This window comes from Notolepis coatsorum (genome assembly GCF_963971535.1).
Source record: "Notolepis coatsorum genome assembly, chromosome: 14".
In the NCBI taxonomy this organism is placed as follows: Eukaryota; Metazoa; Chordata; class Actinopteri; order Aulopiformes; family Paralepididae; genus Notolepis; species Notolepis coatsorum.
Window position 1 is genome coordinate 39,768,226 of NC_140178.1, and position 27,647 is coordinate 39,795,872.

At 46.1% G+C, this 27,647-nt stretch overlaps 1 protein-coding gene across 4 annotated transcripts in view; it reads left to right on the top strand.

Annotated features, from left to right (window-relative positions):
- Positions 1-27,647, top strand: part of LOC311239794 (trinucleotide repeat-containing gene 6A protein-like) — a 169,394-nt gene that overhangs the window by 115,512 nt on the left and 26,235 nt on the right. For all 4 annotated transcript variants that reach the window (XM_084328237.1, XM_084328235.1, XM_084328238.1 and 1 more), the window contains 10 exons: positions 7,700-7,936; positions 8,169-8,329; positions 9,100-9,177; positions 10,134-10,298; positions 14,491-14,610; positions 14,755-14,892; positions 16,011-16,085; positions 19,514-19,688; positions 20,875-21,003; positions 21,530-21,706. In XM_084328237.1, the coding sequence (XP_084184363.1) occupies positions 7,700-7,936; positions 8,169-8,329; positions 9,100-9,177; positions 10,134-10,298; positions 14,491-14,610; positions 14,755-14,892; positions 16,011-16,085; positions 19,514-19,688; positions 20,875-21,003; positions 21,530-21,706 (1,455 nt within the window). The remainder of the gene's footprint in view (positions 1-7,699; positions 7,937-8,168; positions 8,330-9,099; positions 9,178-10,133; positions 10,299-14,490; positions 14,611-14,754; positions 14,893-16,010; positions 16,086-19,513; positions 19,689-20,874; positions 21,004-21,529; positions 21,707-27,647) is intronic.

Genomic DNA, 27,647 nt, shown 5'->3' on the forward strand with positions numbered 1-27,647 from the left:
TGTTGTTGTTGTGTCTTTCACTACCACACTACATGTATTTACATCTAAATACATCTAAATGCTTAACTGTTACTGTCTGGACGTTATGAATGCGCGCAGCACCATGTATCCCTCCTGTCTGGACGTTATGAATGCGCGCAGCACCGTATATCCCTCCTGTCTGGACGTTATGAATGCGCGCAGCACCGTGTATCCCTCCTGTCTGGACGTTATGAATGCGCGCAGCACCGTATATCCCTCCTGTCTGGACGTTATGAATGCGCGCAGCACCGTGTATCCCTCCTGTCTGGACGTTATGAATATGAATGTGCGCAGCACCGTGTATAGGCAGGGGAGATGAGGCGCGCGTTAACCCTTTCACTGCCACACTACAGAAGCGCTTAGTAATGCTTCGCCTCAAAGCCGTTTCTGGCCGAATTAGTCATCGAATCTTTAATTTTTTTTTTATTCTTATTCGGAGGTATTTCGTCGAGATTTCATAATGTGTAATGTGGCATGCTATTACTGTTAATCCTTTCACTACCACACTACTGAAGGTTAACCCTTTCACTACAACACCACAGAAGGTTAACCTTTCACTACCACACTACAGAAGGTTAACCTTTCACTACCACACTACAGAAGGTTAACCCTTTCACTACCACACTACAAAAGGTTAACCTTTCACTACCACACTACAGAAGGTTAACCTTTCACTACCACACTACAGAAGGTTAATCCTTTCACTACCACACTACAGAAGGTTAACCTTTCACTACCACACTACAGAAGGTTAACCTTTCACTACCACACTACAGAAGGTTAACCTTTCACTACCACACTACCGAAGGTTAACCCTTTCACTACCACACTACAGAAGGTTAACCTTTCACTACCACACTACAGAAGGTTAACCTTTCACTACCACACTACAGAAGGTTAACCTTTCACTACCACACTAATTTTTTAATAAACTATCATGACTTTTCCTTTTTTCTCTGGGTGTTTGCAGTCACCAGACTCATTGTAATAACAAAGAGCCTCAGACTGGAAAGCTGCCAGGTGTTAATTGCCCTAGAGAGAGGGGGGCCATGGATTACAATGACTTCTGGGTAGTGTTGTAGTTGTTTCACTATTGTCACCGAATAGCCTGCTCGTCTCTTGAAGGCTATTATCTCTGAATACGTTTTGTGATAATCACCATGAATCATAGGAAGTAGCTTGCAAAGTATCCCACCAAAATGTTCAAGTGATGGCTTATTTTGAAGGTATGAATCTGTACTTTCATAATATGTAAAAAAAAAAATGAAGATCCCTCAACATGATCCTGAAGTCCATACCTGGTCACATATATGTTCCTGCCTCATTACTGGTGTCCTTTTATTTAACATTTAAGTGCTTTTGTTTTCAGGTTTGTATCTTTTATAATGAACCAACTGAGAGTGTGTAAATTTGCATATTGTCTCGTTATTAGATAGATCGATAGGTTGATACTTTATTGATTCCCGGAGCGAAATTTAAGTAGACAGTATTTAAGTATTGAAAAACGTCCTAATAGTGGGCTACTCATGGCATTTGTTACAAGTGTCCGTGTCCCCGTCAATGATCACTGCCAGATCCGACTTAATTTAATCGGCTATGGTCTCTTATCATCTCTCCACATCGGACGTGGTTGTCATAAGATGGACTGATATCCGCTCCGTTCTTCTTGCAGAGCAAAATTAGCGGCTTAAACTTATTGAAAGTTCTTTGGCAATGCAATAGGCCACATTCAGTTTCGTTTCGATTGTTCGCTAGGAATTATGGGATTTGGTGTTGGATGTATGGACTCTACGCAGACGGGGACATGGTATTTAATCGCACGATAGACTACAACTACCAAGTAGAATAGCGTGGCCCAGATTCACTTCACACGCAAATATTTTTTTCACACAGGCTATCGGACGGGGGCTACGCAGTAAATTCATTCATCGCCGACAGATTCTTTCATAGCACCACGACATTATGTCGCACTGTACAGCCCTGGTTGTAGGCTAATGTTTTACAATTTTTTTATCCAATTTGTATGGATTAATTTAGGAGTGAAATGCGAATGAAGGGTTGAAATCACTACTCGCAAGGTTGCCCCCAAATATTATTTTCCACTCGCATGGGCCATATTAAGGGTCAATTTGCGATAACCTCGTCGCACTGTACAGCCCTGAGTATGTGTATTGTGTGTGTGCTCATGTGTGTGGAGAGTTCAGTGTTCAAGACTCTGATGGCCTGGGGGAAGAAGCTGAGCCGAAGTCTCTCTGTCCTAGTTGCTGGTGTGTGCAGGCGTTTGCCTGACCGCAGCAGCTTGAACAGGCTGTTGTTGGGGTGGTGAGGGTCTTTCATTATTCTGCAGGCTCTGGATTTGCACCTCTTGTTATATAAGACCTGCAGGGGTGGTAGTGCAATACCCGTGGTACGCTTAGCTGAGCGCACCACTCTCTGTAGGGCCTTCTTGTCCTGTGCCTTGCCTCCATACCAGGCAGTAAGGCTGAGCCCGAACCCTGTTTTTAGGGTTCGAACGTTCGCCAGGGTTTATCGAACGAACGTTCGAACGTTCGTTTTTTGTAAATTTTTTAATAAATTTTTTTTTTTTTTTTTTTTTTTATATAATTTTATTTTTATTTTATTATTATAGATCCTACGGAGGGCGGCATTGCATAATCTATTGGTGAAAAAACATGTTGTTTACAGTGGTGGCTGTTCATGTAAACATGTAATTAAACAAAGCACTCAGAAGAAAATAAACAAGCTACTGAGTACTGCATAAAGTTCCTACTTATGATAAACAATAGCCCTTGCACACCGCAGTCACGTAAGGGGCTAGATAAACAAATGCATTCGTTTTGTGGCATTCACGTTATATAGTTAGTGTTACACGTTCAATAACAGGTATTCACTCTTGGTCGACGGGAAGGAGAGAAGCGCGCGCCTCTGAACGGGGGACGGCAGAGAGACAGAGAGACACCGGCGCGGGGGTCCCGCCGGGCTCCCAACACGCCTGCCGCCTCGGCCAGAGTTGTTTCCAACGCAACCACCTCCCGCCATGAAGCTCGCGCTCCGTGGCCGAAAAAGGCTGGTATTCAATACTATTCATTAATGATCCTTCCGCAGGTTGACCTATGGAAAGTTGTTACGACTTTTACTTCCTCGGCGGGGAGCTAACGCTACGTTAATGCTTCTCTCTTCTCATTGCCGGAAGTAAAAAAAAATAATAAACGCTTGCCGATTGGTGGTAACAGCAGAGGCGGGTGCAAGCGGTGTGACGTAATTGGCAGAATCGCCTGTCATTCAATCAAAATTGTTCTATTGCATTGGTTGAGACTAGAGCTCTGGTTGAGTATCCAGCAACAGCCCAGCAGAGACCATACTGGTTGAGCCGAGCGATCTCACTCGGGGGACGCGCCGCTTCACATCGCCTCACCGTCGTTGCGCCTGCTTTATTTTTTTTCACCGAACGTTCGAACCCATTAATTAAAGTCCGAATGTCAACTTAACGAACGAACGTTCGAACGTTCGGGCTCAGCCTTACCAGGCAGTGATGTTTCCAGTCAAGATGCTCTCTACAGCTCCGGAGTAGAAGGACTGGAGTATCTTCCCCGATACTCTGAACTTCCTTAACTGTCTCAGGTGGTAGAGGCGCTGCTTCGCCTTCTTTACGACTGAGTCTATGTGTGTTGTCCATGTCAGGTCTTCTAAGATGTGGACCCCCAGGTACTGCTGCTCACCCTGTCCACGGTAGCCCCGTTTATCCACAGTGGTGTGTGTGTCCCCTGCTGTGTTCTCCTAAAATCCACGATCAGCTCCTTGGTTTTACCAATGTTCAGGAGCAGGCTGTTGTCCTGACACCAGCGTGCCAGTGCATCAACCTCCTCCCAGTAGGCCTTCTCGTCGTTGTCAGAGATCAGCCCCACCACCACTGTCGTCCGCAAACTTTACTATGGAGTTTGAGCTGAACTTGGCCACACAGTCATGTGTGTAGAGTGAATACAGCAGGGGGCTCAGAACACAGCCCTGGGGGGACCCGATACTCAGGGTGATGGTATTGGAGGTCTGACCCCCCACCCTGACCGCCTGAGGCCTTTCACTCAAAGTCCAGTATCCAGGCGCTCAGAGCGGAGCTCAGACCCAGCTCGATCAGTACCAAAATGCGGCACCAGCAGATCTCACGCGAGTCTGTACTCTGTAGAACCGACGTGATTCGGCCGGTACCCTTAATTCGGTTCGGTACCCATCCCTAGTCATAGTTCAGTAAAGAATAGTGGATTACTGTATCAGTTGATGGTCACAGTTCAGTAAAGAATAGTGGATTACTGTATCGGCTGATGGTCATAGTTCAGTAAAGAATAGTGGATTACTGTATCAGTTGATGGTCACAGTTCTAGGGCTGTCTTAAATACTTCGAAGCTTCGTTCGATGGGCATGGGATTCTAATATGAAAATAAAATTTGAATATATTAATATATATGATTATTATTATTATAAATCTTTTGTGCAAAATCAACTCTGCCTCTCTTTGTTAATTACAACAAACAATGCTGTTTGTTATTTAAGATGAGGTCGGACTCGGCACTGACAGATTTGTGTTCATTGTGCTGCTTTTATAAAGCCTCAAATGACGGCTTACAATATTCCTCTAAGATTTAAACATTTTTAAACTTTACAGCACCGACAAAGTTGAACAAAGTGCTGTACAAGTCCCACAACATAAAAAAAATATATATTCAAATTATTATTATTATTATTTTTTTTATCTCGAAGCTTCGAATTAAAATCGAATCTCGGCCCCGAAGCTTCGAATTCCAAAATAATTCGAAGGTCAGCCCTACACAGTTCAGTAAAGAATAGTAGTATCAGTTGAATGGACTGGATTGAAAGTCACCACTTCTTTAGATGCAGGTCAGGTGGTGGTACTGGAGAGGGAATAGGGGGGCAGGCAGGCTACAGTTAGTGTCTGTCATTTTAGTATGCGGTTGTTAACATGTTGCGTGTGAGGGTGCAAGTGAGCATGCAGGCGTGTGTTTACCTGTGTTTTTGTATGTGAGACTATGTGTATGTGCACATATCTGTTTGTATTTGTGTCAAACTGTGTGTACACGGTTGTTGTGTGTGCATGTGGTTGTGGGAAGTGTGTGTGTTGGAAGTTAGTCACATGTGGGACACTGGAGCCTGAGGACACTCCATGATGGATCCTATTTATACAGGGAGGTATCCCTGGCATGCTACCAAAGACCCCCCTCCAGGGGATGTGACTGACTGGTCAGCTGTAAGCAGAGCCCGCTCTCAACTAAAAACACACGCACACACCCAATTAAAGACGCACACACACAGGCATGCACACACAACAGAAGGCTGTCACACACACAATAGAAGGCAGACATGTAGACACATAATTGAAGACACGTGCAGGTAGACAAACGCTCTCTAAGCCGCATGACCCTGCACTCGCGCACATGCTTGATCGCACACACACATCTGCTCAAATACACACTCGGAACCGTGCACAAAGTTAAGTAAACGAGGCTTACGTAAGTGTGCATTGATACGGGGTCCCCCAGGGGAGGAAGCAGGGGTCACTATGGGGTCCCCCAGCGGAGGCAGCAGGAGTCACTCCAACAGCACTCCAAAATCACAACTCCAGCTTTGGAGCTCCTAGCGTCCCTTTTTATACAAATCAGTGGGGAGCAAGGCCATTTAATTTATTTATATTCATGTATTTATCTATTCTGTTTATCCAGGGCAGTCACATTGACTTTTTTACATATTTTCTTTGAACGGAAAAACTAGATCAACTGCAGGGTCTCTTGAGTCCCGGCGTTTACACTCTCATCTGAATGTCTACAGTTCTGAGGCATAGATATTGGACAATATTGGCCCATTTCACTATGATGTTAGTATGTAAACAGAATGTATATCTTTCATATGGGGGCGGGGGTTAACCTCTTGAGCCCTAGCCCTATTTTCAGAAAATCCGCCTAAAATACATAAGTAAATGGAAGATTGCTCCACTTCTACAAGGTCCATTAGCATGTTCTTGGTATCTAGGGACATCTATGGATATCAGGGAATGTATTCCCAGTGTCAGAAATATTGTGTCTGTTACTAGGCTTGAGTAAATTGTAATGAACCAAAGGAGAATATAAATGTTATTTTTTTCATCTTTGACTGTGAATAACACCATGCTAAAATGTACCAGACATGAAAAACTCAGCACCTTCTTGAGATCACGTGTACAAAAAATTTAAGCAAATTAATAAAGGAAAGATGATTAAACGGAAGGTTTTGTAGATACAGTACTGAATTCTGCTATCCGGACACATGCAATTTAAAATATGATAATAGAATATCAGGCCTATAAATGACCTTATAGCCAAGTCGCACATCTATCCTCCCCCAGTGAACTAAGCCATTCTGATTTGACTCGCTCCCTGACGTCAGTAGGTGCTGCTGATCTGCATAACTAACGCCCCCTCTATGGTTGTAGCGCAACCATTCGCTCAACAACAGAGCGAGTGGAAATACCGACACTTCCTCAAACGGGTTGAAGGTGCCGACAGAGAGCAGAGAGGGAGAGAGAGAGAGACACAGAGAGAGAGAGGGACAGGAGCACCACACACTCCCGACCACGCACGGGGCAGGAGCTTCTCTCGGGGAAACACACAGTCGGGAGCACTCGCATATCACTGTCAACCTGCTACAAAATATCATTGCGCATGCTCCCACGCTCGCGCCCGTGCAATAATATTCACAGGTGTATATATTGTCATTTGAAAGAAGTTACCAATGCATTGTCCCGTGGGATTATGCCCCCCCCCCCCCCCCCCCCCCGAAATTAATTAGTGTCCCCCTCAATCTCTCTGTCTCTCTCTGTCTGCCAGTCACTCAAAGCGCTTATGGGCGGAGCCCAGCCCAAAACAGCTTGAAATCTTGAAGTGGAAAAATGCTGCTTTAGAGTACTTGGTTAGAAATACAAAACAATGATTTTGGGGGGAAAAAACATACAGATGTGTACCATAGACTCACAGGAATTGTGTAACATTGCCCAAATAGTGAAAGGAATAGCAAGACACAGGGAAAAAAGGAAAAACTATCAAATAACGAGTATACTCGTTGTTGGCGTTCAAAGGATGGCGCCCAATAACGAGTATAATCGTTGTTGCCGGGGAATGAGTTAACGGTGGTGTCATATTGGCCGTTGAACGCTATAGAGTCAGTGTGAAGGATTGACCCTGATCTCAAAATCCTGCCCTCTTTTCTTCTTGATCCTCTGATCACAACCGTTGCTTCCCTCTTGACAAGCTTTGTTTCAGTCAACTTTGTTTGTACGAGGGAAGCAGTGGTTGTGATTGGAGGATGGAGAAAAGAGGGCAGGGTTTGAGATGGGTAAATTCAGAGAAAGCACAAATGTAATAAAATAATGACATGTGAGATTACATTGGACAATCTGGTGGTCAATGAAATCAGCTGACATTAATACACAACATTACTGTATTGCTTTTTGATAGAGTGAATGATATTAGATCTGATCAGTGATCAAATCTTTCATCACTGATATGGATGTAATTGGTTGCTTATATACTCTTCTTCTCCCCACCTTCTCTTCCTCTCATTCTTTCTCTTGCCCTCTTCCTCCACCTTTGTACTTTTCCTCCTTCTATCCCTCCTTCTCCCTCTCTCTCTGTCCCAGGTTGGGGAGAGCAGTACTCCCAGCAGAAGGAGTCTTCAACGTGGGGGGAGCCTGCTCCTGGTCCTCCAGTCTCGGTGGACAACGGGACGTCCGCCTGGGGGAAGCCCATGGAGACCAACCCTGGGTGGGACGGAGACAGCAGAGACAGCAGAGATGGCAGAGATGGCAGAGACGGCAGGGACAACAGGGACAACAGGGACAACAGGGAGTCTGGATGGGGAGGACAACACAAGCCTGGTAGGTGGTCATACATGATCACATGCACACACACTCAAGAACATACAAAGATGTGGACCCAAATGTGTTGAAGAGCATGCACACACACACACACACACTCACTCACTCACTCACTCACTCACACACTCACACACTCACACACTCGCATATGTGTCTATAGACTCTAGTTAGGGCTACATTATTCTTAACAATAATGTGGTAACAATCTAACCTCCCTCTTTCTCTCTCCCAGGCCCTAAGCCCATGGAGACATGGGGTGGAGAGGATGGGAGCTCTAGCTGGGACCAGGAGGAGGAGGTGGAAATTGGGATGTGGAGCAACACTCCTAGCCAACAGGACAACAGGACCAATGACCATAACAGCTGGAACTACAAGCATAAAGGCCCCAACAAGGTACAGGCCTTTTCTAACTCGACAACATACACATTGTATATTATGCCCAAATGTATTTCTGTTGCAGTTTTTGCTAATAATAGCTGACATGAAATACACTGGGGCCCAAGAAGAGCAAGAATGTGTCTCACTAAAGGTTCAGCAAGGTATATTACAAGGTTATCTTTACTGGTTTAATAATGTGTCTTACTATACTGGCTGCAATGAGAGATTTGGAGGCTGCATGAATGCCTGCAATGGAAGTAGGCGATCGGAGCAAGAGGGAAGCAGTGGTGCAAGTTGAGGCAAAGAATGAAATTCTTCTGCTGCTAGAAGGCAAACATGGCCGTACTATTCAGTGTGTATGAAAAGGACCACTACGAATGATCTATTATATATAAATATTGAATAGGTTACATTTAGGAATGGTCCAAGGTTGATGTAATGCAAACATACTTGCGTTTCATCACGGCAGAATCGCTTGTTTTATTCTTTCAAGTCGGACGTGATCAAACGTGTGAGTAAAGCAAGGCTTTATTTCACATTGCATTCGGTCTAAAATAACTGTTAGGGCTTCATACTTGAACAGTAGCCCATTTAGGATTTTCTCTTAATTGTCACTTAATTATTCATATTAACCATTAGTGCTACATTCTGTTGCTCCTTTGAGCTCCTGTCAGTCTGTACACGTCCTACTTGCACCTCCATGCTGGCCCTAAAAGGGCTTTTTCTTTGGTGGCACAGAGTAGGTTGCAGTTGTCTTGACTGGCCTGTTTTCTGTCTGTTTTTAGATGAACAAACCAGTCACCAAGCAGGATGAACCCTGGATGAAGCCCTTCATCAACCAGTTCAACAACATGAACTTCCCTGTGAGTGTGTGTATACACACACACACACACACACACACACACACACACACGTTAGTGTGCAGGTAGTAGGGTTGGGTATTGCTCAAATTATGTTGATGCCTTAACAATGCCTTCTTGACGACCCAATTCCTCTCATTGAAAATGATGTACTATTTGAGATTCACATCGCAAGTCATTGCATGTTTCATGTAATATGTGTTGTTTAGCAGCTTGGCAAATATAGCACTTAGCATGTTCCTCGTGGTATTTTTTCCAAATGTAGCCTAATTTTGCATTGCTTCCATCTGGTGGTGTCTATTCACACTACTTCTGCAGTGCATAACTGAAAACACACACACACACACACTGAGCTACATAATCTTACTGTTGTTGTTGTTTTGCCCAGGAGGATTTGAGAGAGGGACTGGAAAGTGAAAGAGTATTTTAGATGTGACATTTCATTTTATGATGTGTGAAACTGAACTTCTAACTTTTGGAAAAATACAGACAAAAGAACACATTTGGAATCATTGACAAACCGGGTCTTAGTTAGGTACATACCTAAAAATCTTAGTAGACTTTTAGTTAATCAATTTGTTGATTTAATCTTTCTCGTGAAATCATGCAAAATACCTTTTGTTAAATTTAGTGCTTACCAGAGATATGCTTATCATTTACCAGGAAATAACACATTCACCATTCATAAAAATATAAAAGAATTGACTAACAAAGTCTTGGTTGAATAAAACCAAACCGGCAGGCTAATTAATTAGGGCTGGGTGATGAATACATTTTGGCTTCCACGATTAAGAAAACAAGTTTTTTTATTTGTATTTATAAAAAATTAAATTTATACTTGATGTTTTCAAAGTCAATGATTAATTGTGACCTCAATATTGACCACAATAATGATTTAGCCATAATGAAGTAGCCCAGGCGCTGATCATAACTCACGTGTTGGCGTCTCCTCCCCACAGAGAGACTCTCCAGAGGACTCCATGAAGGGCGGAGGGATGATGCAGGACAAGCGCATGGACCCGGGCGGCATGGGGGAGTTTAACGGAGTGATGGGGAAACCCCCCGGCTCCCGACACCAGCTCCACAAGGAGTCTCCCATGGACCGCAGCCCTTACTATGACAAGGTAGGCCTGCACGCTGCTTTACTCACCTAATCAACCCCTTCTTCCCAACTAGGAAATAAGGCTTTGACGCCATTCAGCCCGGTCTTTAGCTGCTCTCTGTGCCTTAACACTTTCTGCGCCAAAAACGTTGTACAACGGGTTTCAAGTTCATGCGAATTCTGCCAGATCACGGCATACAACGTTATTTTGATCATATTTAATATTTTCGCCATGGTATTCATATTTCACTCACGGAGCCTTGTCTGATGCTGTGGGACTCAGCACAACTCTGCAACGCTTCAATACTGCCACCTGGTGGATGATCGGCGAGTTGCCAAACCGGATATGCCGGTTGGATATCGGTGCGTCTCCTAATTACGTCCGGCCACTCTCATATCATCCCAGGACTCTAGCCACACACCGTGGATATGGATCGCTGCCATAACTCAATAATCAACATGATTTGGCCGTGTATTAGTATTATACAAACCGGAAATGGATCGCCTCGATCCCCATCAAATAACTGGGATCTGTTTACTCCAGTATCATCGCCCAACGGTAAGAGGAGGCTGCCGTGACTTTCAACGTTTTTGTTTATTATTATCGATGCAAACTGCTCTGATCTATATATCACCCATACTACATAAATCATTTAACGATGATCACGGAATTATAAACGACCCCCCCGTTCACCCGCGCATGATCAGTCATAACGTTTAGGACCATGTACAGTTGACATTTTTAATATAGCGTGGATCGGTATCAAACGGCATTTGATAATCTAATATACCGTATGCATTTATGCCTATATCACGTTCTAGGAATTACTGCAGAAAATGATAAAAACATATTTATACTCTAGACGGTATTTTCGTATGAATGTGTGAATGAAAAAGTAAAACGTTCCTACATCCTGAACGATAGATAATCGATGTTGAATGGGCCATAGTAATGTCAATTTAGCAATACAATTTAAAAAGTTATAGCCCTGCAAAGAAGGTAAATATCTCCATAGACTTAGACTGGTGGCAGTGATCAAACATTGATGGATATAAGCGTGGCAGTTAATGTGTTAAGATTAATTTCTCTCCGCTCTCCTTCAACTGTTCTACGCCAGGTGTTCTTTGTCGCAGCGTCCAGGCTGCGTCAACACTTTAGGCAACCAACTTGCGCCTAGCCACGCCCCCGCGGCGACGTTCGCCGTGGTGACAAGTTCGAATCACTTCACTTCACTTTTTTTTTTTTTTTTTAACGTTTAATTCATTTATCGCCTCTCTATATAAACGTGCATTCTTTCGCCGGTTAAGTTTAGGCATTCTTTCGGAGTTGGTTAAGTTTAGGCATTCTTTCGGAGTTGGTTAAGGTTAGGGTTAAGTTTAGGCATTCTTTCGGAGTTGGTTATGGTTAGGGTTAAGTTTAGGCATTCTTTCGGAGTTGGTTAAGGTTAGAGTTTGTCGCAGAGCATGGCAATAGAATGCAGCCTATTTCCGCACTGCCGCTCTCTCGCGCTGCCGCGGTCACATGGGCGTCGTGGCCAATCAGCGAAACGCTGAACGCAAGTTGGTTGCCTAAAGTGTTGACGCGTCCAGGCTTTTGCTTTCCAGGTGGTGTCGATCTTAACCTCTTAAGCCCTAGCCATATTTTCAGAAAATGTGTCTAAAAGTACATACCCAAGTAAATGGAAGATTGCTCCACTTCTACAAGGGCCATTTGCATGTTCTTAGTATCTAGGGACATCTATGGACCTCAGGGAATGTATTCATTGTGTCTGTTACTATGCTTGAGTAAATTTTTATGAACCAAAGGAGAATATAAATTATTATTATATATATATTTTTTTCCATCTTTGACGGTGAATAAGACCATGCTAACATTGACCAGACGTGAAGAATTCATCATTCAGCACCTTCTTGAGATCAAGTGTACAAGAAATCTAAGCAAATGAATAAAGGGCAGATGCTTTACAGGGGTTTTTGTAGATACAGTACTGAATTTTCCCATTCGGACACATGCAGTTTGAAATATGAATATAGAATATCAGGCCTATAAATGACCTTATTATGGCCATGTCATACATCTATGGATCGGGCCAAATCTCTTCTTTCGAATGGCAGAGTTCAATCTGGATTTAGTACCACCAGGCGCCCGTAACAGGGCAGCAAAGACTGAATATAATCCACTAAGTACAGTTACTTTGTAGCTCTGCCATTTTTCATCAGATTGAGACTCGTTTTATTTTTTTAGACGTTTACAGAAAGGTCAAGAAACGAACTACGGTAAATTCTATTTTATGGAAATAACGTTCAGGTTTGTTCGACTCGTGAGATATAATCACAAACATAACGTCAGAATAGTGAATGTCTACAATAGTGAATGTCCTTAACTGACTTGGTTGGTTACCATAACAAGGGAACCAACTGTACCAGAACCTTGGGAGTAAATGAATTCCCAAGCTATGAACCAGGACCCAAAGTGGGTTTGTAGCGCTGCTTCATCTGGGTCTCCACATGACAAGAACAACATTAGGATTTTATGAGCCTGGGTCAGAAGATTGTTTAAGAACCCCTATCCTAGTTATACCATCCCCTACTATGACCATGTACACAGAACACTAGTTTAGTTCAGCATGCCAACCCTTAATAGGAAAAGCTTGCTTTATATGTCCCCCTGAGTCATTCTCTCGCCTTTTAGGAAACCAAATCACTGCAGGCCATAAGGCCAGCTGTTGCTATGCGACCACAGGAAAGTACTGGAAGGGATGGGAGCATCCTGTGCTATTCACAAAAATAATGCATGGCTTCCTGTGTTTTATGATGCACTTAGAAATGTGCCCTTTTCATTGTAAACAAAACACACAAGCATAAAAACAAATTGATTTGACAAGAAACCCAACGTCATTAGACAATGTTCGTCCAACACAGCAGCGTTCACTTAGGCTGCACAAAAACAAGTTGGCTAGAAAACATTATTAGTCGGTCATGGCTAGGAAGTGTTATAACCTTGAAAATCGATGATCACAAAAAGAAAATCATCTCCATCTTAGGTTAAGGCGTGACGTCTCCACTGAGGTTAACGGTTTAAGATTAAGGGTTAGGTTTATAAATTATTTTTAAGGTACCCTCATGACTGCAGCCATGTTGTGTTTTGCTCACTGCTGGAGTGGCTTCATACTGGTTCTGTGCGCTCGGTCTCAGCTCTCTAGTGCCCCCCAGTGGCCGCTTTAATGCATTGTATTTCATATAAAGTCCATTGAATGGATGGGTCGCTTGTTTCCGTCTGCATACTTGCAGGAATACCTTGACATTTAGAATTTTAAATTGCTTATTCGTCACATTGTGCAATTAGAACTGGCACAGGTTACTGCAAGGTATTCAAAATTAAATATAATATTCTGATAATTGGCACTCAATAAGTATTTAAATTACGTATTTAAAGAGATGGTGCAGAATATACTACCTTCTATTCTCAAGGTTATTATCATGCAGTATGTGTTGGTTTGGTTTTAGCCTCTAGTAGCTGCTTCTCCTAGTGCATTTATTTTAATGCTGCTTCTCTTTCTTTCATCTTCTCTCTCCCTCTATCCCTCCATCCTGGTTTTCTTCGGTCAACCTCTTATCTCCATCCTGGCTTTTTTCCGTCTCCCTCGATCCCTCATCCCTCCGTATTCTCCCTGCTCCTCATCTCTTATGCACCTCTCTTTCCACCTGTTCTCTCGTCCTTTCTCCTCTCCTGCCCTGTGTTCTTTCTCCCCCTCCTCTCTTTCCTCTTGCTGCTGCTGCGCCTCCTGTCGCTCTGTGCTTGCCGTCTGGCTCTGCGTGCACCTGGCTTTGCTTCTGCAGCTCTCCATTTCCTCCTCTGCTTACGATAGCCCCGCCTCTGAGGAGCTCTCCTCCAATGAAAGCATGAGCTTTTCCCCTTCCACATCTGCTCAGCCTATCCTCTGTCACGAGTCTGGGCAGGCTCCCGCCCACACTAGCCCAGGGGCCGGTAGGCAGGTGAGTGTATGAAGGAATCGAGAGGATTTTCCCCCCTAGGTGCGTGTGTGTAAGTGTGCTTTTGTCTGTGTTGGTGTGTGAGTGAGATCTGTTTTAATGGTTGTATGTAATACGGGTATTTGCTTGCTTGCTCTTTTTCTGTGTACGAGTTGTTTGAAAGCTGTGACACTAACATGTCTGTTTGTGTCCACTTTGTGTTTGTTTGTGTCTCTCTACAGAATGTAAACCCTATGTTTGGTGGCAGTAGTGTAGCACAGGGCCGAGGTGGCCCACAGCCCCAGGTCCTTCCCCAGCCCAACCTCCGCAACCAAGTGCCTCCACCCATCCTGCCCTCTCAGGTAACACCCACACCATCCATGGTGTGGACAGGAAGATATGGCATTTTAAAATATCAAAGTGCAATATCACGTTTGTGTCATATCTCTTGAATATTAATAATTAATGAATCAACCATTTCTCTCTCTCTCACACTCTGTCTACAGGTCCCTCCATCCCTATTGAAGTACCCAGGAGGTAATGGAGGTATGAACCCTCTGTTTGGTCCCCAGCAGGTGGCTGTCCTCAACCAACTGACCCAGTTAAACCAGCTATCGCAGCTCAACCAGATCAATCAACTACAGGTAGATAAACCAGCTATCGCAGCACAACCAGATCATTCAACTACAGGTAGATAAACCAGCTATTGCAGCTCAACCAGATCAATCAACTACAGGTAGATAAACCAGCTATCGCAGCTCAACCATATCAATCAACTACAGGTAGATAAACCAGCTATCGCAGCTCGACCAGATCAATCAACTACAGGTAGATAAACCAGCTATCACGGCTCGACCAGATCAATCAACTACAGCTAGATAAACCAGCTATCACGGCTCAACCAGATCAATCAACTACAGGTAGATAAACCAGCTATCACAGCTCGACCAGATCAATCAACTACAGGTGGATAAACCAGCTATCACGGCTCGACCAGATCAATCAACTACAGGTAGATAAACCAGCTATCACGGCTCGACCAGATCAATCAACTACAGGTAGATAAACCAGCTATCACGGCTCGACCAGATCAATCAACTACAGGTAGATAAACTAGCTATCACAGCTCAACCAGATCAATCAATTACAGCTAGATAAACCAGCTATCACAGCTCAACCAGATCAATCAACTACAGCTAGATAAACCAGCTATCACAGCTCAACCAGATCAATCAACTACAGGTAGATAAACCAGCTATCGCAGCTCAACCAGATCAATCAACTACAGGTAGATAAACCAGCTATCACAGCTCAACCAGATCAATCAACTACAGGTAGATAAACCAGCTATCACAGCTCGACCAGATCAATCAACTACAGGTAGATAAACCAGCTATCACAGCTCAACCAGATCAATCAACTACAGGTAGATAAACCAGCTATCACGGCTTGACCAGATCAATCAACTACAGGTAGATAAACCAGCTATCACAGCTCGACCAGATCAATCAACTACAGGTAGATAAACCTGTCGACATCAACACTCACAGCTCAGTTAGATGGACACGCTTTGGGTAGATAGAGGGACAGAAGCACAGACTTGTATACAAATTATAGAGCAGCTTCGCACACTTAGATCTCCTGTCCCCATCATTCTCTCAACCCTCTGTTTGTGTCTCTCTCACACTCTGTGTCCCCATTCTTTCTCTCTCACTTTTTTCCCTCCCCTGTGTCCCCGTTCGGTCTCTCTGTCTCTCTGCAGCGTCTTCTTCTTCAGCAGCAGCAGCAGAAGGCTCAGAGCCAGAGAGCCATGCCTGTAGGCCGGCAGACTGAACAGGTACACACGTGGTGTTTGTGCGAGTGTGTATCAAAGCGTCTGTGAGAACTGTTTTCCGTCATCATCAACCTTTATTTATTCTCGAATACAATTGAGGTCACCCTCATTTTCAACGTCGTTGAGACTTTACAGACATTTCAATGCACACATTTCTACAATATAACAATAATATATATGAATAACTATCTATATAGTACTAGTCTTCACACATGGACTGCAGTCCAGAGTGCACCACAGCAATTTGTATAAAATAAACATACATACATACATACATACATACATACATACATACATACATACATACATACATACATACATACATACATACATACATACATACATACATACATACATACATACATACATACCGTACATACATACATACACAACATAAAATCAGCACACAAATTCACAAAATAAAAAAACAATGCATAAATTGCAGACATAAGAATAGGTATAAAAGACAATGAAAGTAGTGCAATGTAAACGTGCAGACTTAAGAATAGGCATAAGGGGAGCTCCCGTAGCTCACCGCATATCACGACGCTATTTCTGCGTCGGGGAAAACCGTGCTCGTCACGGATCTGGGGGACACGAGTTCGATTCCCGGACCCGCCGTCATTTCTCAGAATGTCTTCCCCTGCTCTACATCCCATTTCAACCTGTTTCTGTCGGTCATGCTTGACCAGAAAAGCGATAAACGCTAAAAAAAAAAAAAAAGAATAGGCATAAAATAAGTATAATAGTACAACGTCGCTCTAAAGCATGTGAACCCCCCCGGAACAGTCAGTCCCCCAAACACCCCACACATCAATCCCTTCCACATCCCCATCCAAGACACACCCCCTGATAAAGCACGCCATGACCGAAGGAAAACACAAACAGCCCGCGCACCACTCACACCGCCATGCACGGCGACGGGAATGCCACCCCTGCGGGCCGCCCCATCTCCCCCGGTCCTGGTGCCCCCGCCACCACGAGGAAAACCAGTGAATCCCCCCCCCCCCCCCCCCCGGCACGGCTACAGGCCATGGAGCACACGACCCGCCAGCCCCCCACAAAATCCGAAAGCAAAAACATAGAACCCACCGATCCCCCAGCACCGGCAAGGCCACCAGGACCAGAGGCAACAAAGCAGCCCACAGAAAGGATACCCCCACCAGTAGTCCCCCTCCAACCACGACACGTCCCACCGGAAACTGTGTCCCAAATGAAGACAAACAAAGACCAATGTGCGAAACACCTGAAAGACTATATACTGCCCTAAACTAATATAAGTAGGCTAAGTCATAAACCGTTACTGTTGCAGGCAGTACTGCAAGTAAACCTCTAAACTTCCCCTGCGTTATAGGTAGTTTCATCTTCAGCGAGAGCTGAAGAGCGTTCTATGTAGTAGGGGCACTATAATGAAAGGCTGATTTTCCAAGTTGGGTCTGTACATGGGGGACCTCCAGTGTAAGCCAATCATTTGAGTGTGTCATATAGGGTCTAGTGTTCTGAACTAATAGTGATTTGAGATAAGGAGGTAATTTCCTGTTAATGGCCTTAACACATTGGGTGCCACGCCCCTTTGCCCAGATAACCCCTTGAGTGCCAGCGCTTTAGTCAATGGGAGGTCGGGGGGGTTTTGCGAACGCTTAAACTATATCTTAAATTATGGCTATGGGTCTAAAACACCCCTCGCTTATCAATGACTTGCTTGCAGTCAACATGTACGAAACTGATTGTTTTTTCATCTGTACATTTCCGATTTATACCGTTTTGAATACGAGTATAGTTTCGGAGAGTTCTAGTAATTTCAGAGAAATTCCGCGATAATAGCACCTTTAGTGGAATACACAAAACACGTTGTAATTTTTCGGCTGATTTATGAATAGCTTTCAAATAAACGCTAGATTATCGATAGTATATGTGTACTTATGCACGCTAGAGAAGCGGGCTGAAAAATCTATTATCCATGACCTGGTCAGCGCTAACGTCATACACACACACACACACAGACACGTTGTGATCGCTATGGAAAAAACATCTGATTAACCCAATACTGGTCAAATAGAGTCCTTACCTCACATCAGATGTTCTGCAAAAAGATTAATCCAATTCCTGATCGCCATTCCAAATATTGATCACGTTTATTGATCCAACGTTATAGTCCGAAACACATAATCGACGCTGCTCTGAGGGTCCTCAGTCAATCTGGTAACACGACACTGCTTGCCAGAGATGGGAAAACCCTGGACCGGACTTTTTTTCTGATGCACATGGCCACTGAATCCAATCCAATGATGTGCATTACCATCCGGGAGACGATAGGCGGCGGTATTTGCCCTTTTCGAGCTCAGAGCCATTCCCAATGATAACGTCAGGCTGGATGGATGAAAAATGAATGGATATCGCTAATAAAAGAAATAAGGATTAAATAACGAGAACTCGTCATTGGCACTCAGCGCATGGCGAGTTAGGATGAGAAATCTCGTCGTTGGCACTCAAAGTGTTAAGGATATATAAATACCAGTGTTGATTTCGCCTATCTGCCAGAGAAGACCAACCCACTTTCTCATATAAGATGCAGTGTTGTGTATCATATCTGTCACCAGTGATAAATCTAAGAGCAGAATGATGAGCAGAATCTAGTGGGTTAACCTCTTCCGCAAATTACATCGCGTCATAAATCAGTCTCTCTAGTCTAGACTGTCTGACATAATTATCGGGGGGGGGGGGGTTTCAAACGTTTTCAAGAGTAAACATCCTAACCATGTCACAACAGCAGTCATAGTGTATATTTTCAGCAATACGTTTGTTTACCAATAGGTTAAAGTGTTATTAGTGAGATTTTAGTTTTTTAAATGTGTTGTTTTGATCGCGAAATTGAGAAGAGGACATCCAGAGCTTTCAATGAGCATTGGATTTTTTTTAACTACACTTCCCAAAGGCTTCTAGCTCCCTTCAAACAAATGACTTGCTTATGAATTTTTTTTTATTCTCTTGTTACTCTGGATTATATACCACAAAACTGAACGTTATTGGTATATATTGGAGCACAGTTAGTTTGTCTCCTATTTTGAGCATTTAGCAACCATCCGATTTGAAATCAGTTTAAAAATGGCGGAGCTGTTGCAAGAATAAAAAATCTACTGTACATACAGTAGATTTCATTCTCTGTTCTTCATGCACACCTGGTGATACTAAATCCAAATTGAACTCTGCCATTTGAAAGACTAATTCAATCTATGCAAGAATGCTTTGCATTTAAAACACTGTCCTTGTTACTCCACTTTGTGTGTGTGTGTGTGTGTGTGTGTGTGTGTGATGGAGTAAAACTGAGATTACATGTAAAGCTACAAGAGTGTCTCCAGTGGACTCCCTTTTCCTCATATTCATCCTATTGGTTGGGAGTGCTTATAACCCCTCCCCCTCAATCTCCTCAGACTCGTCCCATTGGTTCGTCCCCGTCGATGATGCAGCCGCCGCGGCACCTGGACCCCTCCCTGCTGAAACAGTCTGCACCCCACAAACCCTACCTTGACAACTACATGTCCCACATTACCCCTGAGCTGCAGAAGGACCCTACCTCCCTCGGCTCCTTCAGCAACTTCCCTTTAGGTAGGACCACCGGATGCCTGAAAAATAGGAAGTGATAAAAATATTTTAAAAAATAATTATAATTTGGGCGGCTAGGTGGTGCAGTGGGCAAGGCGCTCACCACCAATGCAGGAGACGCTGGGTTCGAGCCCAGCTCTCCGCATTGCTATCAGCTTGGCTGGTCGTTCATACTAATACAATTGGCAGTATTAGGGGGTGGGAAGCTGATGGGTGGGGATCGGACGTTGTGGACAGCGACTCCTACAGGTCGGTTGGTGCGCCTGTGCAGCAGAATCAGGAAGCGACGGGGGCGGCGTGTCCCTCCCACGCAGACCCCCGACGCTGAGAGATCGCGCTGTGCAAGTGAAAAGATGCGACTGCTGCTTCCTCGAGTACCGGAGGGGACACGTGATGTAAGGCTTAGTCCACATTGCAGCCGGCTTGTGGGAGGCATGGCCTAACAGCGTTCGAGACAGGGGAAGGTATAATTGGACGATACGAAATTGGGATGAGAGAAAAATAGAAAATGGGAGAAAAAGTAGATAAAAAAATATATAAAAAATTATAATTTAGAATAGATTGTTTCCAAGGCGGCTGAGTGGCGCAGTGGGCAAGGCGCTCGCCACTAACGCAGGAGATGCTGGTATCGAGCCCAGCTCTCGGCGTTGCTACCGGCTTGGCCGGCCGTCATACTAACACAATTGGCAGTGTTAGGGGTGGGAAAGCCGGTGGGTGGGGATTGGACGTTGTGGACAGCGACTCCTACAGGTCGGTTGGGTGACGCCGGTGCGGCGGAAACAGGAAGTAGCGGGGGCAGCGTGAGCCTCCCCACACGTTACTCCTCTCCACTGAGAGTTCGAACTGCTGCGGTGAAAAGATGCGACAGGCTGCCTCCTCGTGGGACACGTGATGCAAGGCTTCTATCCTCACTACAGCCGACCAGTGGGAGGCATAGTCTAGCAACGTTCAAGACAGGGGAGGGAAGAATTGGAAATACGAAATTGAGATGGGAGAAAAATAGAAAATGGGGAGAAAAAGTGGATAAAAAAAAAATTGATTGTTTCCCTCAGAGGCAGAAGACAGGAGGTCACACACAATTATCTATTTAGCTAATTATTTTCAAAACACTTCAGACAATAAACACTTTGTCTCCCCCCTCTCTCTGCGTGTCTCTCTCTGCCTCTCTTTCTGTCTCCCTCCCCCCCAGGCTTGAACTCTAACCTGAATGTATCCATGGACCTGGGTGGTGGTGGAGCTGTGAGCTACAAGGAGCCGCCTCAGTCCAGACTGAAGAAACTATGGGCCACAGACCCTCTGGAGCAGAACAGCAAACCTGGTACAGACTGTTTCTTTCTTTGCGTCTGTGGCTGTTAACCTAAAATGACATGGCGAGGATGTAATGCGGTCCCAAACTCCTCACTGGAAAACTGCTATACTTTAGACGCCATGCTTTGTGTCCTCGGTGGGGAAGCGGTGACTCATCGTGGCCTTGTCATTCCTTGGTGTTGTTGTACAGTACATTCACACTCCACCATCAAACGTGACTATTTGTGAACTAATGGTACCTCCCAAAGAGGCGCTCTGACATCACGGACTGGGCGGGGCAGAGTGTGCAGCATGGTAATGCAGCAAGGGGACCAGGTGTCTAATAGGGGTGGGAATCACCGGAGGCGATACAATAGTATCACCATACTAGAGTCACCATAGTACCTTTTTTCAACTGCAAATTATATCCCCAATGGAAATCTGTGTCAACATCTGCTATAAGAATATATATACAACATCTGTTTTATCTAATAAGATAAAGTTTCTGGTCTGTCTTGGTTGAAGTGTAACCTGTGTGTTTGTCTGTCTGTCTCCAGGTGCTATGTCGTCGTCTGGGCTGCGTCTGGAGGACTCTTCTCCCTTCTATGACTTCCTGTCTCCTGGCCCATCCCCCCTGAGTCCTCCCGGCCAATCAATGGGCTCTGTGGGCGACGGCTGGCCCCCCCGTGCCAACTCCCCCCCTCCCCATGGAAACACTGTCACCTGGCCCCCAGGTACACACACACACACACACCCCCCTGCAGGAGGTTATATGTTTTCCCCGTGTTTGAGTGGGATTCCCCTGGGTACTCCGGGTTCTTTCCAAACCAAAAGACATGCATGCTAGGTACATACCGCTGCCGTTACCCTAGAGCAAGGCACTGGCATTAGAACTGGAGTTGGTTCCTGGGCGCCAACTGCCTACTAGGGATGGGTACCGAATTCGGTACTTTTGAGGTACCGAACCGAAACACGTCGGTACTACCGAGTATCGAATCAAGTGAGATACTTTAACTTTTTTCTTTTCATGTCAACGTTCACACGCACAATATATGCTTACCTAGGATTTGACTTGATTCAATAACAAAGCAGTCGGAGCAATGACGAGCCGAAAACTGTCGAAATTGTAGTTATTTGAAGTTTGGATTTTTTCTTTTTTACGACTGTAAATTAAATTTCTTGAGACTAAAGTACCGAAAAAAGGTACCGTTGGGTACCGGTATCGATTCACAGGTACCGGTATCGGTTCAAATGTGAAAGGTACCCATCCCTACTGCCTACTGCTCCTAAATGGTTAAATTCAGAGGACATTTCTGGTGTTCATTGATGTTCATCCAGTCTTTATTTAATATAGAAAGATGATTGAGAGCAAGATTTTATTTACAATGATGTCGAGAGGTAAAATACATAATACAAAAACAATACAGAAAAGTCAATCAATTTATATTATATTTTAAATAATATGAATTAAAACAACTACAGACTGAGGTGAAATGTTTGGCTATTATAGATTTAAACTGACCAATGGATACTAAATTATTGGGTTTTAAAGTGCTTTGCAAAACATTCCATGTGTGTTGGGCACAGAAGCTAAAAGCAGATTTCCCTAATTCAGTGCAAACTCTGGGGACCTTAAGCAATGAAGTGGTGTAGGGTGGGATATCACCAATAATGGCTTTATACAGAAACAGATTCCAAAACAAGTCACATCTCTACCAGGGAGGACCACCCAACCTTATTGTAACTGAGGGGTACAATTCCCTGACTGTATTAATCAAGTATTAGTATCATTAAACTACTACCGTCTTGTACATTACTGGCCAATACCGTACAAAGGTATATTAGATGACAACACTTCCACAATGAAACGGTTTCCACACAAATACTCGTTTAGAATATTTATTACATAAAGAATATTATATTACATTACTTTGGTGCGCTTATAAGGCAAAGAATGTACGTAAGTAAATCAATATGGAATGTTAGGAATTAGATCTGGTATTCTGGGATGGGGGGTGTACTACCGGTTGTAAGCCAGCAGGGGGAGGCAATGCTCTATGAAAGTCAAGGGTCCACGGAGCTTCAGCAAGGCACCTGGAGACGGTGTATTACTCCCTGAGTCAGCGGGGAAAAGCAGCCTGGTCCCAGGGTGCGCGCCGTGCAGGTGAAGGTGGAAGCCGTGGAGTCTCTGGTACGACAGAGACGGGCTCGAGTGATGGTCTCACGGGCAGGTGTAGATCCCACAGTAGCAGTGGGGTAGGCGGTTCTCTGCTCCAGCAGCTTGGTCAAAGCAATGAAGAATAATAATCCTTGCCGGAAAGTGGCTCTGCTGGTCCGGTGTAGGTATCCTCCGGTGCGCGGTAGTGCACGGTTGAACTTGACGTTACTATCCTATTAGTACGTGGCAATAAATGCTCTATGTAGACGCACAATTACCCACTTCACGTGGTCTTTGACTCGTAATGAAGGTTTACTAATAAATAGCGAACGATACGTTAAACAAACGTATTAGGATAACACGAGACTCTATCTTGGGGCGATGCGAGCCCTACTCTGCCCACGTTGCGTAGTGGGGAGAGACGTCACTTGGATAACTGGAACTGAACGAGACTGAACGGGACAAGGGACTAAGAGAGTTCTACATTTCTTGCGCCCTATTTATGTGCACGGTGAACAAATAGTACCATTCGTATTTCGGTAGCCGTATTCCTACGCGGAACCGGGGCTAGTTGGGACATGTTCGTGTCGGTAGCTTTCAAGTCAGCTCTAGGGGTAAGTCACTGGCGCCTAGGGGATCGCTTCCAATAGGAGAACGAATATTATGGTCTGTCCTGTAGACTAAAGGGATATTCAGTGTATATGTACAAAGAATACACAAGGGATATCAAACGATATACAAATATTATACATGGGATCTCAGGCAATAAATATATATATTCGGTTTAATCTGACCCTTTGTAACAGCCGCCCCCTAATTAGTCCCACCTAATTAGCTAAGCAGAGACAGATTAACCGCACTGTCCACTACTCAATGTCTGTGAGGGGTCGGGCAGTTCACAAAGTCAGGGGTCATGGTCGTCATTAGGCGAGTCGGGGAGCCTTGGCGACTCTATCAGCCTCGCCACGGGTCGGTTGTAGATCCGCCCTTGGCCGAGCACTTCTGCCACTCTGACCTTTCCGTCGGCACCAGTGGTCACTTTGCTTACGCGGCCGGCCGGCCACGCAGCTCGGGGTGGTGACTGGTCTATGGTCATGACGACTGGACGGGATGAAGGGGGGCTTAGGAGGAAGCGGGCCTGAGATTGCTTTGATCTGTGCTTGGCTGTGCTTTCTCCTCCTCCGTCTGTTTCTCTTGTTCGCTCTGTACCCCGTGTGAGGAGGGGCCGGTCCCGGCCGCCCCGTCAAGGAGTCGCTTGGGGTGCTGGGTTCGAGGTCAGCTACGTCTGAAGCGCAGCTGAGGGGGGTGGAGTTCCGAACTCCCTCTGGTACCCACGGTTCTCTCACGGGCCTCTCGCTTAATGTCAATAGCCTCTGCTGTACGGGGGAGAGGCCGGTGTCGCTCGCCTCTGTGTGTAGGCAGCTTGTAGACGTGGGTTGACTGTCAAGTCCGTAGAGGGGGCCTTGGAGCGTCCATCCCAGTCGGGTCTGAACCGCGACCGGGCATCCTTTGGGTCCGACGTGGGCCGCCTCAATTGGGAGAATGAGGTCCGCGTGGTCTGAGCCGATGAGCAGGGTCGGTGTGGCGCCGTCGATAAGCGGTATAGGTAGTTGACGTAGGTGCCCATACTTAGCCATCAGCTGTGGGATGGGGTAGGTGTACTGCGACAGGCCTATGTCGTGGCTGGTGAAGACGTTACTTATACTATACTACTATAGTGTCCAGGACCTTGTCCTCGTGGCTCAGGAGCACTCTGACCACTTTGAGGAGCACACGGGGGGTCCCGCTGTGCTGGTCAATGTGGAGCACTCCTGTGGGTGGTGACGTAGACTCTATATGGTACGAGTCGCACCTTGACTCCCAGTGTCTGCCGTAGCAGTCGGGACACCAGGGAGCGGTCTGGTGGTACTTTGGTTCTGGTGCCACCGCCTCGGCATGGTACATTACCGCGACGGGCCCACTCTGTTGTCCTGGCTGACGCCTGTTGATGTCATGCAGGACCTCCAGGTGGGTGCCACCGCACCTGCTGCACTTCTTTTTCAAGCGGCACTCAGCTGCTAGGTGGCTGCGCGCGCAGCGGAAGCAGCGGCGGTGGTCCTTGACCCACTGGCTCACATCATCCGTGGTCAGCTTCTTGAAATCTTCGCACTGATAGAGCCGATGTTCTCCCTCACAGTACTGGCACTCAATCTTCCACTGGTCCTCTTTCGTCGAGGGGGTGTTGTGGTTCTGGTGCTGCGGTACTGATTCGGCTTGGTGCATAACAGTCACCGATCTTCGGCCATCGTTTACTCTCCTAGGTCCCTCTCTGGAGCTTGGTGTGCTCCGCACGAACGTATCCAATCGTAGGCTGCTGACTTCTCTCGCCAGGAAGTCGGCCAAGTCTAGGAGGGATGGTTCTGGACCGTTAGGATCACGGTGGTCTCTTTGCCGCCTGAAGCGCTCCTGTCTGGCGGGCGGCAGCTTCTCTAAAATCCTCTCGACGTTAGAGTTGGCGTATAGCTCGTGCATACCCTTTTCTCGTTGCGCTCCCAGCATCCCTACCAGGGACTGTACTTTTATAGACAGGTCGTCTAGTGAGCGATTGTCTGTTGCTGGGGGTAAGCGGTCAATATGCCTTATCTCTTCTATTACGTAATCCCATATACGTCCATATCTCTGGTCCAGCGCTGCTAGAGCCGCGGTGTATGGGGTCGTAGAGGTGGCATAGGCTAGCGCTATATTGTGCGCCCGGGGCACTTTCAGGTGCTGCAGTAATATTGCATACTTGTGGCGTTCATCAGCGACATCCACCATCATTGTCTCTAAGCACATCCGGAGCTCCGTATACTGTGCTCGATTCTCATGGGTGAAGTCTGGAAACGTCGGTGTGCCAATGTATGATGCCATGGATGACTGGCACATCGGTGAGCGTTGGGGGAGAGGCCTCCTAGGCGAGTCTCCTCTTGCGTGTCGTCTTGGGCTGGTACTTGGTGGGTACCGAAGGTCGGGTACCCAGGTGCTGTTCCTCGGGGCTGACGGTGCGTCAAACTCACCCGTGAGTTGAGTCGGGGGTTTGTAGCGCAGGGCCTCGGGGCTGACTTCTGGGCTGTACTGGACCTCCTGGTCCTGAGTACGTTGCTGCTGGTCGGGGCTGTACTGGGCCTCCTGGGCCAGAGTACGTTGCTGCTGGTCGGCTTGACACTCCTCCTCCTCCTCCTCCTCCTCTCCCTCTGCTAGGACCTGGAGTCTTCTGTTCAGTCTCTCGGCGTGGTCCGGTTCTTCCCGGTTGCTGGGTCTCGTATGGACCGGCCGGGGAGGGGGTTCGGAGACGTGGACAGGATCCTACTGTAGGCGGGGTCCCGGGTCGCTTCGTCGGGTAGGGGAATGTGTCCTAGACCCATGTCTTGACGATCTCTGGGAGCTCCGTGCGGAGTGAGGGGGTGTCGCCATGGCAACCAGTTTGTCCATCAGCTCCGCCTGCAGCCGGTCGCGCTCTGCCTCGCGCCGGGCATGGGCTGCGTCGCGCGCGGCTTCGCGCTGGGCATTGGCGATGTCGCGCTGCGCATTGGCGCTGGCCTGGGCAGCGTCGCGCTGTGCGTTGGCGACGTCGCGCTGGGCATTGGCGCTGGCATGGGCAGCGTGGAGCTGTGCATTTGCGACGTCGGCGCGGCTTCTCTCAATGTTCTCTTCTGTCTGGAGGCGTCTGGTCTCCAGTCTTATTCGGTCGTCTTCACTCCTTTGTTGCGCCTGGAAGCGCTCTCGCTCGCCTGCAAAATGTTCGCGCTCGCACGTCTGTTGCGCTTGAAGTCGATCGCGTTCGGTGGAGGCTGCCAGGGTGGCGATGAGTGCTTGCGCCAGCATCTTGTCCGCCTCGCTGGGGGAAGACGCCGTTCGGGGCGATCGGCTCCCGGCAGTACTTGTTGGAGATCCGTTCTCCTGTTGCGTACCGAGGAGATCCGTCTCCTGGGTGCGCGTCTCTTTAGGGTTGTCTTCCTCCCGGAGCTGATCGGGGACTATTTCTTCGGTATTGTCTGGGGGTAAAGTCGTGTCAGTTCCCTCCTGGTCCCCACCGTGAGCTTGGTCAGTTGCATTAGAACCCACTAGGGCCTCTGTTGGCGGGGTAGCCTGGTTGTTAGGGTCGGACATAATTTTACTTTCTACTTTTTCCGCGTTTAACTTCCCTTTAAAGCTAGGTATTGGACTGACAGAGTATGCCTCTAGATAGGGAGGTGGCTGCCGTCTGCGCTGCGGGCGATCTAGCTTAGGAGAACCGTTTGTGGAGTGTTCGTCATCGGCCATGTCAATATTAATATTATATTAATATTACGCTAATTATTATCCGGCTCGAAGGACCAATTGTAACTGAGGGGTACAATTCCCTGACTGTATTAATCAAGTATTAGTATCATTAAACTACTACCGTCTTGTACATTACTGGCCAATACCGTACAAAGGTATATTAGATGACAACACTTCCACAATGAAACGGTTTCCACACAAATACTTGTTTAGAATATTTATTACATAAAGAATAT